This window comes from Aplidium turbinatum, chromosome 17 (genome assembly GCF_918807975.1).
Source record: "Aplidium turbinatum chromosome 17, kaAplTurb1.1, whole genome shotgun sequence".
NCBI classification, from domain to species: Eukaryota; Metazoa; Chordata; class Ascidiacea; order Aplousobranchia; family Polyclinidae; genus Aplidium; species Aplidium turbinatum.
Window position 1 is genome coordinate 4,300,035 of NC_137488.1, and position 18,877 is coordinate 4,318,911.

Sequence of the window (18,877 nt, forward strand, 5' to 3'; positions counted from 1 at the left end):
GTCAAATAAACAACTTTCACGTCTAAGCACTGTGGTCAAACGTTGAGTCGATATAATAATGTCGCACTTTTGCAAACTGGATTATTACAAAATAAATGGTTTCTCGGCAGTTGATGAGTTGTTGTGGTTGTTAGTGTGAGAGACAGAGCGCAAAGTGTGATTACCGTGGGAGTACCGTGACGTCATTATCTCAAGCAGAGCAAGTTAAAGCCTTGTTTCTTTATTATAATTTACATCTAACTTTGGCGATTTGATGCCTGTCTAATAAATCTATTATAGCTATCGATATACACATGATTCGAAGACACGTTTGAATTGTTTAGAAAGTCAGATAAATTTTCTTTCACATGGTAAAATATCTAACTGACAGCATGCATATCAAAGGCGTAATAAACGTTCAAAAACCGTGGGCATTTTATGCCCCCCCCAACTCAGGGAATCCCTTGAGAGACCAGTCTTAATACGGTTAAAAGTGCAAGTTTGATGCAAGAAACCTTTAATTTGATGGTTTGTTTACGATAATTGGACACAGACAGGTCTATAAATGTAGGCTACACTAAAGTTAAGTCAGCTTTGCATACCTAAGTCAGTGGTTCCCAACCTTTTTCATCCGGTGGACCCTTTTAGTCAATATTCAAATCCAAATTCCTCCCTATAAATTTAGTTTGATAAAAACTCGTTTACATTAATATTTTAATCTAAGTCTTATAAAATAAAATAAAATTTCACTAGCAATAAGCTTTTTAGCCTGTAATATTTCAATATTTCTTTTCGTAGCCTAATAAAATAATTCAATTAATGAAGAACGTTGCTGAAAAGTATTTTTTCCAAAGAAAAAGACCAAAAATGACATAAAAAAAACAGCTGAAAGTCTCCCTCAGCCATGCAAACATTGATCTAGATTCGTGGGAACAACTTGCTAGTGACAGATCACTCTGGAGAAAAAGAAGTAGGGAATGCACGGAAATTTTCGAAAAAAACAAGATACAAAAAGTCCATTAAAAACAAAGCATTAGAAAAGCTAAAACAACTACGTCCGACACCCTCCATACAATGTGATTTTTACCCACGTCTTTTCCCTCATAGACTGGGCTTCCAAAGCCACATACGACATCACCATCCAAAGCCAAAATCGATTTGAAGACGAAACCAATGCTCGGACACGAACTGGAGTCAACGACATTCAAAATAGAAGAGTCCAGTGGCGGCTCGTCATAAGGGACTGCGGGACTGCAGCCCCCCCAACATTTTTGTGCATTTGTGAATTATATTACATATAGATAGTTTGCCATGTTTTTTTAAATTTATTTCGCTTGAAGAATTAAAAAACTCTTAATATTAATTTTTTTTTGCAATAAAAAAAAAGTTTGTGTTACAAAAATTAATTGGCAACTCTGGGTCTGCAAATTCTGCAGGTCCGGTGTTTCTTGTTCTTTTTTTTATGACGTAAGTTTTTTAGAAAAAAGTTTTCTAGCGTCACTGAACAAGCGCTGTAGGGACTCCAAATAGAACAGACCCCGGTCAGGGATTCCAACTTTTGTTCTCGTAAATCTTTAGGGTAAGCGTGTGGAAGCTATCGGTGATTAGGTGAAGGGGTCGTAGGTTACTTTACTTGATCTGTGTTTTGAGAAGTCACTGAGACAGACTAGTTTTGATGTGAAGTAAAGCCAATTACTGTAATTATTGGTGCTCTTTAACAATTCGTCCTTTTGTGATGATGACGTCATGACACGTCACACAGGTTGGAATGGACTATTATAAAGGAGGAAGTACGGGGTGGAAATGCACTGAAAAACACCTGAAGGAAATTGTCTCCCATTTATTCATTTGTTGTTCAATTTCAACAAATTTGCTATCGTTGGAAAGCACAAGCATAGATCTAACCAACTAAGTTAATACCAAGTCCCAAAATAATACTAGCTCCATCTGGTGACCACCTAAACTTGACCAAATTCAAGCCATTATCAAAAGTTTACTTTAAATGATAAAAACATTAAACGACAGCCAATTAAAAGAACATGTTACTGTGTTACTAACCCTAACTCAGTGCATTTATAACTCAGTCCGGTACAGGTTTATAATTATTTATATTAGGTTAGCTTACTGGTTGATGCAGCCCCCCCATGTTTTAAGACCACGAGCCGCCACTGGAAGAGTCAATGCATTTAATAGTCTGTGTGATGCTTGTGACTTTTTGTTTCGACAACTCATGAATATGGTGGAAGAGTAGGCTACTGGAAAGAGCATAAAGAATATTATATTCTCCACGTCTAATCTGCTTCTCTGTTTTGTTTTTATTTGTAAGATTCATCTGTAAGTTTTGTTTTCATCTGTAAGAGTTGAAAAACCTGATTTGCATAGATAAGAGGACGCAAACGGAAGGATACTTTGAATAGGTTTCTCTGCCACTTTGGGATAGGAATTACACATTAATGGCCAAAATCCAGTAATTGATTTTTTTCTCTGAATAAGTTTCTTGCGCAAGAATCCATCTTGAGTTTTAAAAATTCATTCTGCAATTTATCGGGAAGCTTTTCCATCAACAATGTGAATGAATTTGGTAATAAATCAAGCTCATCGTCATAAATTTCAGGAAAATATCGAATTAATTCCAGCTCTAATGCTGTGAGATATTGCAAAATCAATTCTTTTTCCAACTCTGAAAGAACTTGTTCTTTGCCGTCAACAACCGGCACCGATGATAATTCTTTAAATATGGTGACATGTTCAATTGTTCATTCTAATTTCTAACTTTTCTCTTTCAATTATCGAGCTTGCTGGTGAAAGCTTCTAAAGCGTCTTTAAATGCTGAGCGGTACTGGCATCTGCTCCTGGAAGGGCCATCCAAGCCAGTCTGGTTGAAAGGTAGAGGCCAGACAAAACGTAGTCCTCCCGCGATCAGGACAGCAGAGCCTTCTAGCAGGCTACCTTAAGACAATCTCCTAATGACAGTGACATAAATCAATTACTCTCCTCCATCTTGCCTTGAGCCAGCATGGAAGCAGTGCAGTTTGTAAATTCACATGGTATCAATATGTCAATAGCTCATGGATACAACCCATGTTGATGCGAAATCTGCTTCAAACAGAGATGGCAATTGAATAGCCTATATACCGTGTATTGGTGTTTTTCCCTTTCATTTTCAGATTTTGTTTATTTAATGGACCAAACATATCAACCAAATAAGCAAGGAATCTAATCCATTTGTCATCATTCAGCAATGAAACAAACTCCAATTTTATCTAAAGGTCAAAAAAATAATTTATGCTTGTCTCTGAGCTCAAACACTAGCTTGGTTATGTTTCCTCTTGAAAGCCATCGAGTATTTGCATGAAAACGGAGTAGGCCTACGTGATGGTTTGCATCCATGTCAGTACACAGTTGCTTAAATAATAATCGGTAGTCAAGGGTTTTTCCTGCTCTAAAGCTCTGGTCTTGGCCAACTTACTAGGCTTAAAAAGGTTTACAATCCTAAAACCAAATTCCCCCCTGAAAATTGCAAAATTCCTTCCTAGTGGGGAATTCCCCCCCGGTTGGGAACCACTGACCTAAGTTGAACGTTTCGTTGCCTGTGTTTTCGTACACTGCCGAGTTGATGACTCTGGAGTGGAAGTCAATAACCCAGACAGTAGGAGTAGGCTATTCACTTCAGCTATTCACTTCTGCTATTCACTTCTGTTATTCGCTTCTTCTTTTCACACCTTATTTGCACAACCATCTGACCAAAGCTGACTTCGTTTGTTTTTGGATGCATTTTCGTTTCTTTTCGATTCGTTTTTCAATACAAATAGAGCGCTTTTTTTCTAACGTGGTTCCTAATAATAAGCCTATAAGTTACACCGTGGGTGTATAGTTGTGACTTTGGATGGACACAAGTAGATATGCTACAGATTCAGTGGTATCCCTGTATAGATTGGCTTCAGTGCAGGTTGTAAATGAGTGTTTTTCAAAATGAGCCCCTTTGGATCCCGAAGAAGGAGTTCGTAACCTTAATGGAGGAATTTAACTGGAACATCTTCCATGATTAATTGAAATTTATTTGTTAACAATATTGCCTAAGTTTACTTTATTGTAATTTGATACCTTAGGCCTAACCTCGATTAGTCGATTCAGTCCAACGCGCCAACTAGCCTATTTTCTACAAATTCATAACGTCGGCTAATAGGCTAGGGCTAGGCAACGTTATAGTGGCAACCAAAATCGTATTTTTGGAAGGAAAAATGGGGCGGCTCGCTAGTGTGTGCTGCGGTACTGCAGCACTCCCATGAAAGTTTTCACAAAAAGTTTCTTAAATATCTTAGCGTTTCTTCTGCCTAAACTGTATTTTATGTTCTCTGTTAGCAGAACTAATGACTGTTATAAGTGTAACGTCAAAAGCAGCTTACGGCGCAAAAGCGACGCCAGCGTGAATCTGTCTTTACATTGCGAAAAGTGTTACGCAATAAACCAATTAGCAGTTTGCATTTTTGCTGATTAGTATTGCGGATTTGCGGTAGTCTTAGTCACAGAAGAACGCAATTAGGGAGGCACTAGAAACACTGATACTTTTTAGGAATTAGGAAAGGTTTACTTCCCATCCTTGGAAAAAAACTGCTTGAATTGTTATTATGTATTGCAATATGTCATGCAATAAGCAACGTATCTACATCCAAAATGTAAAGTGGCATAGACCACGGTAGAATTTTTTGTCGAGTAGGTAATGAAAAAAAGCAGGCGTAGTCTATTTCATCATTTAGAACGTGTTATTAAAACTATGTTTGTTGATCGTCCCCTTCAAAATGTTACACAATTGCGAAACTCTTAAATAAGCCTAGTCTTACTTAAACTTTTATCACAATTTGCAGCTAAAATATGCTCAGAATGTACCGAATCAAATGTAATTTTTCTGAGGGAGATCCCCCGCTGTTGTATTCGTTTTCGACGGACACGCAAACAGGCTTCGCCCGTCCGCAGCACCCCCATTTCTAGGACTCACCAGCAGCCAATGGTCATGCACAGAGCCGTTCTTTAACGTTGTTCTTGGCGACGTTTTGGAGCATCTGAATTGTAAAAACTATAATCATAAATGGTTTCACAAAACCGTGTTGTACCAATCGCCACCCACGAAAACTTGAAGGGAGGGAAAGATAAAGAATCGTTGCAAAGAAAGGTTTGATTGGTTGATTGTGAATCTATATCTTCATACCGGAACTTTTGATAGGTTTCAAGTTTCAAAATAGGCAGTTTCAAAACTTTTCGAAGGTTTAACTTTAAACCACTGACGCAGGCCCTGTTACCGAGTTTGACAATGTGAAGTTTCCAATAATTGTCGAAGTGTTCTTGTCTATGAGTTCACGAAACCGTGTTGTACCAATCGCCACCCTGACTCGGTTACCGCCCCGGTACCACAGCTCAGTCGGCGCCAGACTTTGTGCACAAGCAAGCCTTAAGATCAAGCGGCGATGGTTCGGATCTCGGGGTGTAAGCTTGAGCAGAGTGTTTTAAGGACTGCCTCAATTCAGCGACACTCGGTGGATGGCATAACTCATAGACTCGGTGGATGGCATCCTCCCTTCAAGTTTTTGTTTGCATTCTTCTGGTGGTCCAGCTAATAAATCAGTGATTGTTGCAATTGATTTTTTGCATTTACAGACGTTAAATTTATATGAATAAAAAAGAATGATTGACTAGTTGGGAGCAGCACTCAGATATGAAAATCCGTCATTTCTACATTTATTCAGCGTCTGAGTCAATGTAAAAGATACGGATTTTGCTTTCTGAGGCTGAGCAGTTGAGAGGCACTGATGCACTGGTCTAGTAGCATACTTTCATGATTGATTTATTCAAAGACTTTGTACTTGCTCAACACTATGATAACTTATTTTCACTGAATCACCTAGAATAACATTGGTGTGATCTGGTCTGGAATCTTAAGCACTCCAGTCCGACAGATTGTCCGAACATGTTGTACACGTTGAATCAATGTAAAAACGACTGGTTTTGCTTTCTGAGATGTTGTGTACCAGCAATGCCTGACACCCAGACGAAAAATCCATCACTTTTACATTGATTTAACGTCTCCAGACGTTAAATCAATGTAAAAATTACGGATTTTGCTGGCTGCTGGGCAGTGTTCAATTAATTATCATTGCATGAACCAGAGTTGATAAAGTGAATGTCTTCTGAGACACCGAGACCTAACCCTGGCACGCCGTCAGCAAGAACCAGAGTTGTACTTAAGTATTTCTGTTTTCTTATTTCTGTTTGCATAAAAGACAAGTGATCAGGATCAATCCGTCATCTTAGTTATAGACACAAAGATTTAATCATGGTACCCGTTCAACTTTTTGTTTTGAAAGCATTTTGAAATGACTACAAGTTGCTACCGTTTGCAAAAAAACGAAGTATTGTGGTTAGCGCTCTTTGGAAATGCGATGTCAGTGATCTCTTTTCCACATGGTCTCTTTTAGTTTGGTAATTTCAAGATAGGCCGACTTGCCACCTGTACTAAGAAAATAAATAGCCAAACTTTGATCAGATTTTGTCAGTTTTATTGTATGAAAACTTGTAGCTCAAATTTGAGTTTTTGGTAATGCTACATTCGAAAAGTACCAATAGTTTACCTGCAGGTTCAAACACTTTGTGTAGAAACAATTTTTGATATTTAAATAAATTGGCTTCCCACAGTTAAACAATTAGAAGTTCCTTGTTTTCAACCCATAAGACGCAGTTCTCTTTCGGATCATGTGATACTAGTTCGGCACCCAGCTTAAAGTTGATTCATAAAAAGAAAAAAATATAGCGCTCACTTGCTTTGAGTGACCATGATTTTGAGGTACAGGTGCTAAAAAAAATTCAGTTGGGTAGAGGGAAACGGCCGTTCTATTCTAGTGCCGGAAGTCTATGGTGCAAATAGAAAGAGCCTTACCTTACCAAAGTTTTTTGACCATGTGCTAGTTGTATCAGTCACATCACAGACAACTTGAGACTCGCTTACAGGCTTCAAGCCAAGGAATGGCAACAGGAAGATTATGGTGGTAAAGTTCCTGCAACGTTATTATTGAAACCTAATGCTACTAAATGGCAATTCTCCCGGATTTCCACTAGAGTTATGAGGTATAGACATTCTGTGTTTGATGGGTGGTAGTTTATTGTAAGTAAACAACAAACTATGAATATACGGCAAGGTATAGGCTATGTTTTACAACTTAGCTAAACTATACCTTCAATTAGTATTTGTAAATGTTTTCAAGCAACCAGTAAGAACTTTAGTTTGCGATCATGTCTTATGACAATATTCTTGAAAAAATTGATGGAGATCGTTTCCACCGAGTGATGTGGATCATATTTTTCTTCAACGGATTCCCGAATGTTCTTCAAGTGGCAGCATTAGCATTCCTGCATTACATGCCTGACGACCACAAATGTGCGCTTCCCGACTCTGTTGCTACTTTCTTAGAGGAGGTAATGTCTCAAAGAAACGTTTGTGTTATTAATTCACCATAACTAAACATCATGCTAACATTTTCCTCCTTTCCAAGTGTAGGCCCTATTTCTTTGTTGTACATTTTGATTTGATGATAATTTTTTAAAGAGATTTATTCTGTTTATGCCTGTTATTTATTTAACTGCGAAAGAGCTTAATTACTACGTTAAAGTAGAAAATAACGGAAATTAAACATAGGCCTACTAAAATTAACAGTTAATGCAAAACTTACATCATACTGTCGCAAATTGTCAATATTTGCATCAACTTTTTTGGTTTGTTTGAGAATCTATTTAGTGTCGCAATCACTTGCGAAAGTGGTTTTCGTTTCCACGCAATGCCAATTGTCCTGTTGCACTTTTGTCTGTAGAATCCGTCTTCTTCGAATGACACAGTGAATTATTTCATTCCGATTGATCCAGAAAAAAGGTCGCCCAGCTCTTGTTTGATTTACAACAGAACGGAAATATTTTCATTTCTGAATGGGACAACAATAACAAACGGTATTATTACTAATTATTGTTCTATCAGTAAACAATTTTCCTATCGTCTGCTATCATTTCCAAGGCAATAAAGCAATGGTCTACTTAGAATTTTGATCAAACAATGATCTATTTGAATAAGGCACTAATGATGCTCTACAGTAGTAGAGCGAAACGCATATGCCATAAATAGGGCTCTGCTGATTCTCCATACATTTTTAATAAAAAATACTGCATCATTGTTTCGCCCATCGCCAATGAAAGCCCAAGACTTCCAATCATGAAAAGACAAAATCAAGGAACAAGGGTTCGACTCTCGTGGTGTGCGCTTCAACAACGCACTTCAAGGAGTGCTCTCCATTCAGCGAGATATAATGGATGGAATAGTTTACAGTCAACTTCACAAGCGGAAACTCTACTTCGCCTACCTCGGTAAACAGTTCTGCGCCAGTGGTTCAATGTCTCTTCGTGTTCCAAGCTTAAGCGTTCATGCTGAGTTCTTTCCATGTATCCCGGTATTTGACTGCATTAAAAATTGGCCTGGTTGTTACGTGAAGGTGATCCTTGAGATTATTGAGAAAAGTGAGATGCTGGTTTCCATATGCTTATTTCTCTTTGATGTATCTCCATCCAATACCTCTAGAAATATGCAAAATAACCAGGATAAAGCTTTCAAAAACCATTTATCAATCTGAGAATATAAAAGTTTGGAAAACAAATCAATTCACTATCATTACTATGATATCTTTTATCCTGTTTCACGCTACACAGCAGAGCAAGTGATGAATATTACTTTTACTCATTTTTTTCTATAGATTTAGTAGGCTACTTGCACTGTACACTGTACACTATATAAGGCCTTGTACCATTTCAAGATAAAATTGCTGTAATTGGTTTAATCATTATAATTGACAGGCACATTGTTCACTGGAGCCAATAATGTAACTACAACATGTACAAATGGTCAAGACTATAACAATTCTTATGGGATTTATTCAGCAAGCATGGAAGTAGGTGTCGCATTCACGATATTTATTTTGTTTGTTTAAAAATAGTAGTTAGATTATGCCTTACAAGCACTGTAACGGTCAACAGAAAACATTAAGTAAAAAAAATCTAAAAGTTAATTGTGAATTAACACATTAAAAGATTGTAGCCTACATTTTTTATACCAACATAAACTCAGTCTTACAGATTTTCATCAAGTCTTCGCTGCCCGTTGTGTGGATATAGGTTTTTTCTTAAAAAAAATTTCAATTTTTCTGAACGTGATTTGGTTTTGTGGCTAATTGCAACGAACCATATGGTGGACCACAAGCTTTGATCAAACGTATATCATAATTCTGAAATGGTGCAGCACATCACTTATTGGAAAAAAAATGTTTGAAATAGTGTGACGATGTCATGTAGTTTTTAATGTGAATCAATAAATACGGTCATGTTATTAAAACTACAAATGTTATTTAACAGTTCTTCGACTTAAACCTACACATTCTACTGTAGGCCTACATACAGTCTTACATAGCAGTTACAGCCTGGCATAAGCATTGTAACCACGAAGCGTGGTATGTGTATATACGATGGGACTTCACTTAGGAGTCAGGCTGTCTAAATGTTGTTTTTTATTTTATACTCAGTTTGGTTGGGTCTGCGACAACGCTTGGGTGAAGCCGATTGCAACGTCTGTATTCATGGGTGGCCTGGGGCTGGGGGCATTTTCTGGATATTTGTCCGACAGGTACGTAGCATCGCTGCTTACCCACGTCTATCACTCGTGCAACATTGTCTTATATGGAGGACACATGTATTGTTTTGTTTTATATGTTGCCTAGCTTGTGACAGTAACCCGTCCCGATAGTTCAGTTGGTAAAGCAACCTTCTTTGTAAACAAAGAAGCGGCAATAACAACCAACGAAGGTTCGACTCCCGTGATATGTGCTTCAGTTTTAAGATAGCTCTCCATTTAGCGGTACCCAGAGTATGGAAAACTTTACAGACAAAAACTGTCAAACTTAACTTTCAACAAACGATTTCTCACTTCAGAGATAAATAGCCTATACCCGTACAATCAATTAATGTGCATTTTAACTTGACGTGTACATACGGCTCCAGCTGCATTGTAGTCATTATTTGAGCCTCTGAGACCAAGGGTCTATCCTTTTAGCACCATTTGTTGGATTTTTCCCTGATTGCTATGAAGAATGTCTTAATCGTGTGTAGCATAGTCTTCAATCTGTTCTTCAGCTCAATTCTAGCATAAAAATAAAATAGAAATGCTCCCATCCCATTAATCCACAATCAGGCTTCGTGGAGTATTTAACTAAAGTTAAAGCTAACCAATTAACCATGTGTTTTTCTCAGATTTGGAAGACGGCCAATGATAGTCATTTTCAAGCTTGCTCTTTTTGTGATGGTTTTACTGCTTAGTTTTGCCAATTCTGCTCCGTTGTATATTTTCCTTCTCTTTTTAAATGGTTTCACTGCCATGATCAGTTACATGGCCGCTTTTGTATTAGGTATGTTGCGTGAAATTGCATAATCAATCTACATTCCTACAGTAGGCTATAAAGTTTAACCGTGTCAAATGACGCAACGAACAGTTTGATGCAAAAAAGTGCAAAAATACACAAATTGCAGCAGTTTTGAGATGTACCTCTCCAAGTTATCCTAAGTATGACTTTTGTGAGCAGGATTTTGGGTTGTTACATTGAAACAGTGACAGCGTTCTGTTGACATTGTATTTAAAAGTCACTCGTTTAGCAACGACGCTATCGTATCAACGACAGCAATCGTACGAGCGACCAAACAGAGTCGTTGTTTTTTGAGAAGTATTTGTTTCGATTTTGGCCTCTCATTTGGTGAAGATCAAATTATGTTTAAATTCGACTCTTGCTCAACAACTTACGATTTTTTGCAAAGTTTTCCACATTTTGTAGATTAAAAATCGCTGTTTTAACTGCTGTACTTCTGCGAATGATAACACCATGTTTAACTTTAAACTGTTGAATTAATTTAAACAGTTTTATTTATTAAATTGCTGTGAAGTTTAGACCGTTAAAAAGTCAATCTCGTTGATGGTTTGTTGCTGATTGTTTTCTACACACCAGGAGTCGAATGTACAGTCCCCAAAAGACGAAACTTTCTTTCCATTGGTGCATTTTTTGTATATTCTGTTGGCTATGGAATATCTGGTATGCTGTTTTACGTCGCACCCAATTGGAGGTGGGGCCTAAGAGTTTGTGCAGGAATTGGAGTCGTCTACATTGCAAATATTTGGTAAACTAAATACGTTTTTATGCTAAGAGTTTCTAAACAAGTTAGATTTTATACGTAAATTTTATGTAGCCTAAACACTTAGTTTCTGTAAACAAAATGCTTGATGAAAACAAAATACTTTGTGCATTTGCGTCATCCAGCATTTGTAAACAAATTAAAATTAAAAAAATTAATTAGGTGGTTTAAATGTGATTTTGAAATGGTTGTGATTTTTTACGTTTTTCGAAAGAGTTTTATCCCGAATCGTCACGAATATTGAATGCCTTGCTGGCAAACTTCTATTAACTAACTTCTGTTATTGACGTTAAGCCACAGCATTGTGTTGAAGTCAAAATTGTAACAAGCTCTAAAATGATATAAATCATTCAAAAATATGTACGGCCAAATTAAATTCTGTTTCTAAGTGCCAAGAGGCAGCTATCTTCAGTTTATGGTTTTTAAACTCAACTTACGTAAAAAGCAAAGAAGTTATTCATCACACATTTCTCGCCAGTATTATTCAAAGATTGTGCAACATTGATATTTCATGGAAAGTGACCTTTTTGATTCATGTTTTGTGTCAGGTTAATCCCAGAATCTCCAAGGTGGTTGATGGCGAATGGAAGAACCAAGGAAGCTATGGAGGTGTTAAGGATAATAGCTAGGATCAACAATAAGTCCGATGTTGTAGAGGAATTGCAGGCTGAAGTTGAAAGGGTATTAAAATATAAAACCTACAAACTACTGAAATCATAATGTAACAATCTCGTGGCAGCTGAGACTGCGCATTTGCCGATGATTGAGTGCAAGTGATGTATCTAGTGTTAGGAATCTTTTAAATACCCACTCAGCAAATTGTGCCTTTTTTGCATTACATTTGCGTGTTTGCAACGTTTGCAGACGTTGAAGCAATGTAAAAAGGCACGTTTTAGTAAATGCTGGTTAGCTGCCATGTTTGACCTTGAAAAGTATGAGTTGTAGGGGAGTGCTTGAAATTGCGGGGAGTGCTTGAAATTACGGGAGAGTGCTTAAAATTGCGGGGGAGTGCTTGAAATTACGGGGGGGTGCTTAAAATTGCCAACAGAATAACCTCTAAGATGCATTTAGGAATCTAAAAATCTAATGAAAGAGATGAACGAAGCCCATTCTGGCCAGAAGGTGACAACCAGATACATTCTCTTTCAAATCCTCAAATCTCCAGCAGGTCTTGGTCTACTGTTTATCGTTCTATATTCGTGGTCAGTATTTACATTGAAGCTTTAGACTTGTGTTTAAAAATGTAGATTATAAGCATATGCATAAATAAAAAGTAAAAACTCTTTTTTGAAGCAGCCGAGTTTGTAGCTTAAATACAAAATGTGCTAAAAAAAAATTGAGAAATCTGGTTTTGCCACAAATTACACATCGTAATAAAGCAAAATACTGTTTTGTCACTGAAATCAGGTTTGTTCAAAAGACATAGGCCACGCCAAAGAAAAGAGGACATTAATGAAGTTTTCACAATATTAAAATTTGTTTTATAATAGGTTTTGTGTAGCACTCGTCTACTACGGGATAACACTGAATGTACAGTCATTCAGTGGCAACATTTACATCAACAGTGCGCTTGTGGGCTTGGTTGAAATACCAGGCCTCACCATAGCGTACTTGACCGTCAAGTACATCAGCAGACCTCTCGGCCATTCAGTCATGATGATGCTGTGTGGAACGTTTTGCATAGCAGCTGGACTATTTAACTCATGTAAGGTTTTTGGCTTATTATAGTAGTGCATAATGTTTGAAAAATTATTTTGAAAGTATTTTACGACGTGTAAAGCCAAAGTGGGATGGACAGCGGAAAAGCGTTGGCTTTCCAATTATGCAAACCTGGTTCGACTCTTCGAAGGCTTAGTACAATGATAACCTTATCTTCTCATACTCGACACTTGAGTCAAGTATGGGACAACATATACCTTCTAAAGCCAGAGTAGTCTGTGTTTTTTAAAGTTTTTAAATTTAACCTGTTATTTTCCACACACAAAGCTTGAAAATGGCTAGAAGAAAACGATTCATAAACTTTTGTGTTTTTCGTCTTCTTCTCTTTAGGAGGCCTTCTGTTGTTTTCCTCCAGGGAAAAGTTTTCACGTAAAATCAGCAATATTTGTTGCAACCAAATTGGAGTTGTTGTGTAAGGGTATGACAGAGCGAGCAATGCATTTATTGCAAAAACTTTTGCCTTATTATGCTGCTTTTTTTTACACTCTTCAAAGCGAGTTGTAGCCGCTAAGCCGCCTATGAACTGCATTTTGATTAAAGATGCAACAAATTGGATGATCGTAGTTTCTGGGAGAAAATTTCTTACAACGCCATGAAAAAGTTCGTCTTTTTTTTTTTTAGACGCACGTTCAAACAAACAAAATCAAACTTGAGACAAAATTCAAATACAGTAAAGTAGAAACTTCTTGTTCAGACAGCACATCCGCGTCGTCTGTTTGTGGCTTGTGTGGAAAGGCGATCAACGCTGGAGCTTTCTATCTCGTGTACATTCACACGGCGGAAATGTTTCCCACGATGGTGCGCGGTTCATTTATGGGGCTGGGATCATTCGCTGCACGGATCGGATCCTTTCTGTCTCCTTATTTTATTTACATGGGTGAGTTGTAGTCTACTGTTGGGCAGAATTCAATGGTCATAATAATACTAGTACAGTAGTCCTTTCTTATTAAGCCTACCACGGCATCGGCTTATTAAGACGGACGATTTTGGGCTCATTAAGCAGGCGGCCATTCTCTGCCACTCCTATACATTCAGTAGCTCCGGACCGAGCGAAATTGGGCTTAACAAATGGGTTGACCTATTGACCATGGGCTCAATGATCGGGGACTATACTGTATTACGTAATATTTGTCATTGTTTGATTTTCAGAGGCACAACTTTGATTTTTTTAGGGATGAGCACTTGACAAATCCGGTAAACTCGCGATCAATTACTAATTTTGCGTATTTTGGCGAAACGTTATCTACAGGACTGCATTTATTTTTTTGTTGAAAATGAAATTAAGTTTAAAAGCTGTGATGGGTGAAAGGCCTGATATACTTTATTGCAACACTTGTAATAAAAATACAAAGTAAAAGTTTCGAGCATTATTTTAAGTAAAACTATTAGATGAAGCTACCCAGACAACAAATCTATCGTTTTTTACATAGATTCAACGTCTGCAGATGTTGAATGTATGTACGACTATGACGACTATGTATAACTAGTTTTCGACTTGACAATTTCTTTTCTTATTGCTTCGGTTTACATCTGCAGACATTGACACAACGTAAAAATAAACACTAATATTGCTAGCTTGGTTTATTCTCTTTGGTCCAGCAAGAGATAGTTTGAAATAAAGTATAAAAGCATTATTCTTCTTTCAAGTGTTGAAGTCTCTTTGAAATGATTTAATCAATGAATACTTTCTGTAGCTCAATTTGTAACTTTAAATAACTCATGCTTGTTTAGGTAATCACGCTTGCTTAAGTTTCTTTAAGTGAACCCATTTCCAATCGATCTATCATCTTTAATTGAACCGCAGTTAAAGTTAGCAAGCTTAACTTGAAGAGCGCCAAGATCGTACAGAAAGCGATTCAAACCATTGCACGTCTTACACACTAAACATTTGGCCTACACTTTCTAATCACCTCTCATTACCACACAAAGCGGAGTAGATAAAAAGCTTTCCATAACACTCCAAGTTGATATTTTGATCGCGATTAAAATGTAAAATATAAAATTATTCTTCGTTAGATTTTTATGTTTGACTTTTTAAATATCTCTTTGAAAATCGAAATTCTCTGGTCAATTTGCTACTGCATGCGATAGTGTTTGCTTAAACAAATAAAAGAACAGGCCGTTGTTTTAAAAGTTTGTCTATTTATCACACTTTTGACCTTAAAAAAAGTTCACTAAGTAAAAGTTAATAGTCATTTGTATGTATTTAGTGCATGGCTGCAATTGTTTCTACTGTAATCAATTTATTTTATGGGTGAAGACATAGGCTACTTTCAACCAACGCAAAGTCTTCATTGCGACTTTAGATGTGTGCTCTCACGACCCAAAAAGACTTTTTGGGACCGGGCACTGGGTCGAGACCCAGTGTTTGGGGACCTCTGCTGTAACTGAATCAACTCCTCCAGTAGTCAGTATAATAGTTCAGTTCAGTTGTTTTTTATTTGAAAGACCAGAAAACATTGCCAATAAATCACATTCACAACAAGTCTGCATAGGTATAAAATTTCAAATCGTTTTATCATCTAAACAGGCGACTTGTACGGGGAAATTGTGCCTTACCTCACTATGGGACTGATTACGGTTTGCTCTGGAATCCTCACTCTTTTATTCAGCCCGGAAACAAGATTGGTTGAATTGCCAGAAACTTCAAAAGAAATGCTTCAACTGGAAACGTAAATATACGTTCTGAAATATTTGTGGCATATTTTCCATAGCTTTGTGTCTTATGCAATTAATTGTGTTTGGCCCTTATGGACTGGAAAGAAAATAAATTTCACCTCATGCCAACAGTCACTAAACAGCGCCAATGCAAAAAAGCAATACGCTCGAGTAGTTTAATGGATACTGCACACGAGGGCGAGGGATATAGCATTTTTGAAAAGGAAAAATGTTTGGCCAACAGGATTTTTGTTCATGCAAAATATTTCATTTTCATAGAAATCATTGACAGAGCATTAAAATTTATTTAAAAATGATGCATTTGGATATGATTGACAGCCAAAAAGTTGGATTACATAGGTCTGTAGTTAAAATAATATTGAAACAAGAACAGCGTATTTGACTTTAGCAAGCCCAATTGTCCATCATTTATTGAATACACTTTTTTGTTTTTTCTCTGTTTCACCTTTAACTTCCATTTATGTAATGACGTCACAGACAACATAGCTTCTGATTGGTTCATGCTTTACAGGCGCTTACAAAAGTTATGTTAAAGTGGCTACCGTCTGAATACCTCAAGACTTTTAATCACCTGGAGTATTTCAAAGTTATAGGCTAGACAGCAAAACAAGCTGCCAGTCAGCGATCCTGAACATAAAGAATCAATTGGCTGGTTTTACATCACAACTTTGTCACAAACTGAATAATGTGTGTTTTTATATAATGACGCTATATCCATCGCAGATAGCCTATATGTTGCTCCTCAGCGCTTTACAAAGCAGACAGTGTCAATGCAGCCGTATAGAGGCTCAACTGAGTACATTATGACCCGAATCCATTCCGTTGTTCAGTGCCAAGCAGGAATTAGATTCAGTACCCCTTTTAAAAAGTGTTTGATATAACCGGTCAGGGCATCGAACCCATACCAATGGATTCATAGGAGGACATATTAACCACAAAGCTACAGAGCATAAACTTTCTAGAATGTGTTGCTTTCAAATGAAATGAGATCACATCAATGATACTCATTGAATTAAAATGTAAACTTTTGTCAGGTTGCTTGTACTGTATTTCGACTTATAAATGTTTTTGAACTAATGCAGCGAGTTACATCGCGTAGCCTATTCGTTTCTTTGCAGATTTTCCAGTCGATGTTTAGGAAGAAGAAAACGGAAAAACAAAAATGAGGTACCCCTTGTTTGTAGCGAAGAAGAAAAGTCTCGTATTTTATCATAAATTTTTCCCAAGTGAATGTCTGTTTTGGAGCCTTGTCAGGATTAAGCCAATAGTAGTCACAAATTATGGGCAAATGGAATAACTTCTACTGAACTAATTAGAAAAAATGTTATGGAGTGGAACGTCACGTGACACAACGGGACTAGCAGAATATTGAATCTCAAGTAAATTGTAGAATTGTCTTTCCGCTCCTTAATCTGTGCAATTTGTATGATTGCTTGAAATCACAAATATGATACCGTAGTAGAAGTTTGTGTGTTTGTTTAATTGCATTTGTAAAAGCAAACTTTTCGTCCAACCAAGTGAAAAAGTTCTTTGATCTGAGAAAAACAACAACGGATGGCATACTAATTCATTAACAAATACACTCATTTAGTTTCAAGTTCTGTGTTCAACTTAAGTTTTCATAAGCAAGAAAGTATTTCATCGATTTATTGATCAATCAAGCACATGGTTTGACCTGTTAGTGTTTTGTAGGTCTTGTAAGATCATTTCTACCTTGAAAACTAATAAATCAAAGTAAAAGCGTTGCTTTTACAAACAAAAGTTGTCACTGATTTGCTGTAATTGATGTTCCCTTCCAAATTTTAACAAGTTTACGATAAACAAGCATTTCAACTTGATGTAAGGACTTCCTACCTCATAGCGCATGTAAATTAATTATTATCTTTCAAAGCACAGAATGCCTTGCTTCAGTTGATTATGTGTTTGTGATTTAGACCCATGATATATGGGCCATGGCGCCCTCGCCGTGATATGGGCTTAGATACCACCGTACAGAACGAAACGGCTTTAAAGTTCGATTTTGCCATGTATTTAATTTCTACATAACCTGTTTTTTTTTCATGCTGCAAACGCTGTGAATTTTTACAAGTAAAAAATCATGACTTTGTGTCAGCATGCAGTTGGATTCTCTTTTGTATGTGAGCGCAAACTTTATCTTTGTTGCGCTAATCGTGTCAATTATTGAGCACAAACGGTCTCTTTGGTGGATTTAAATTTGCAGTTTTGGACCAAAAGTTTAGTGGTCGCAGTCCAGAAACTGCAGTGATTGCGTTGATAAAACAAATGCAATGTTTGTATCTCTGTAGAAAAATATGTGAATCGCGCTCAAGTGATCCTGACAATGAAGTGGTCTTGCAATTGAAGTGGTTGCCAACCGAAGTTCAACTGCAGCTGAGTTTCTGCAGTATCAGGACTTTTTGAAACCTCATTATTTCGAAACTTCGATACGAAAAAGCGTTTGTATTTTATTTTGATTTTGAAGCAAATATAAGAACTCGTTCACACGTTTAGTTCTATTTTAGACCGTTCAAATCAAAATTTTTAAATTTCTAAATATTTTGTTTTATTTCGAGGCAATTTTCTTAGTGAGCATTGTTTTTATAATAATAATGCTTGTTTTTGTATAGCACTGCATCCATCGCGAATATTGCTTTCAGCTCTTTACAAAGCAGTTCAGTTCGAAATAGAACCAAATTTATTTCGATATCAACACAAAACGAAACTAAAACTCACAAAAATATCTAAACGCAAGAAGCAAGTTGAAATTTACATTAAGTTGTCTTGTACAATGTCCTTCAAAGAATTACTAATCACTCAAGATTCATTGCCTGAATCCCTTCTTATGATGATGTTTCTTCTGTTTCATTTCAAACCACATTTTATACGGGACTTCATGCATTAAATCTTTCTCGTGATCACTAAAGTTTTTTTTTGTTTTCTTTGGACAAAAGAAACAGTCCGTTTCAAATAGCTTTAATTGCTGGGAAACTGTTTACCATGTAAAGCATCGAAATTGACTCATGTGTAGTGCGTGATTCTTAACACCATTTATAACTCTGCATACATGCATTTAACACTTTGGATGCAGTGCTATACAAAAATGCTCATTGTCATGATTACAAGCATGATTTTGCAATTCTGTGTGTTACTATTACATCATAGCTTGGTTGTGAAGCATTTCACACGTCTGCTATTTTTGTGCAGGCATTTTACAATTTCAGATGATGGGTTTTCTGTGCTT

At 36.8% G+C, this 18,877-nt stretch overlaps 1 protein-coding gene across 1 annotated transcript; it reads left to right on the forward strand.

The window, feature by feature from the left end:
• The first annotated feature begins 10,387 nt into the window (after positions 1-10,387).
• LOC145786590 (solute carrier family 22 member 21-like) lies at positions 10,388-17,035 on the forward strand. Its single transcript, XM_082598273.1, has 8 exons — positions 10,388-10,463; positions 11,055-11,223; positions 11,787-11,919; positions 12,310-12,440; positions 12,729-12,943; positions 13,652-13,834; positions 15,488-15,629; positions 16,755-17,035. Exons 1-8 carry the CDS (start codon positions 10,433-10,435, stop codon positions 16,849-16,851), a joined length of 1,101 nt encoding a protein of 366 aa, XP_082454399.1. The 5' UTR covers positions 10,388-10,432; the 3' UTR covers positions 16,852-17,035.
• Positions 17,036-18,877: the final 1,842 nt, after the last annotated feature.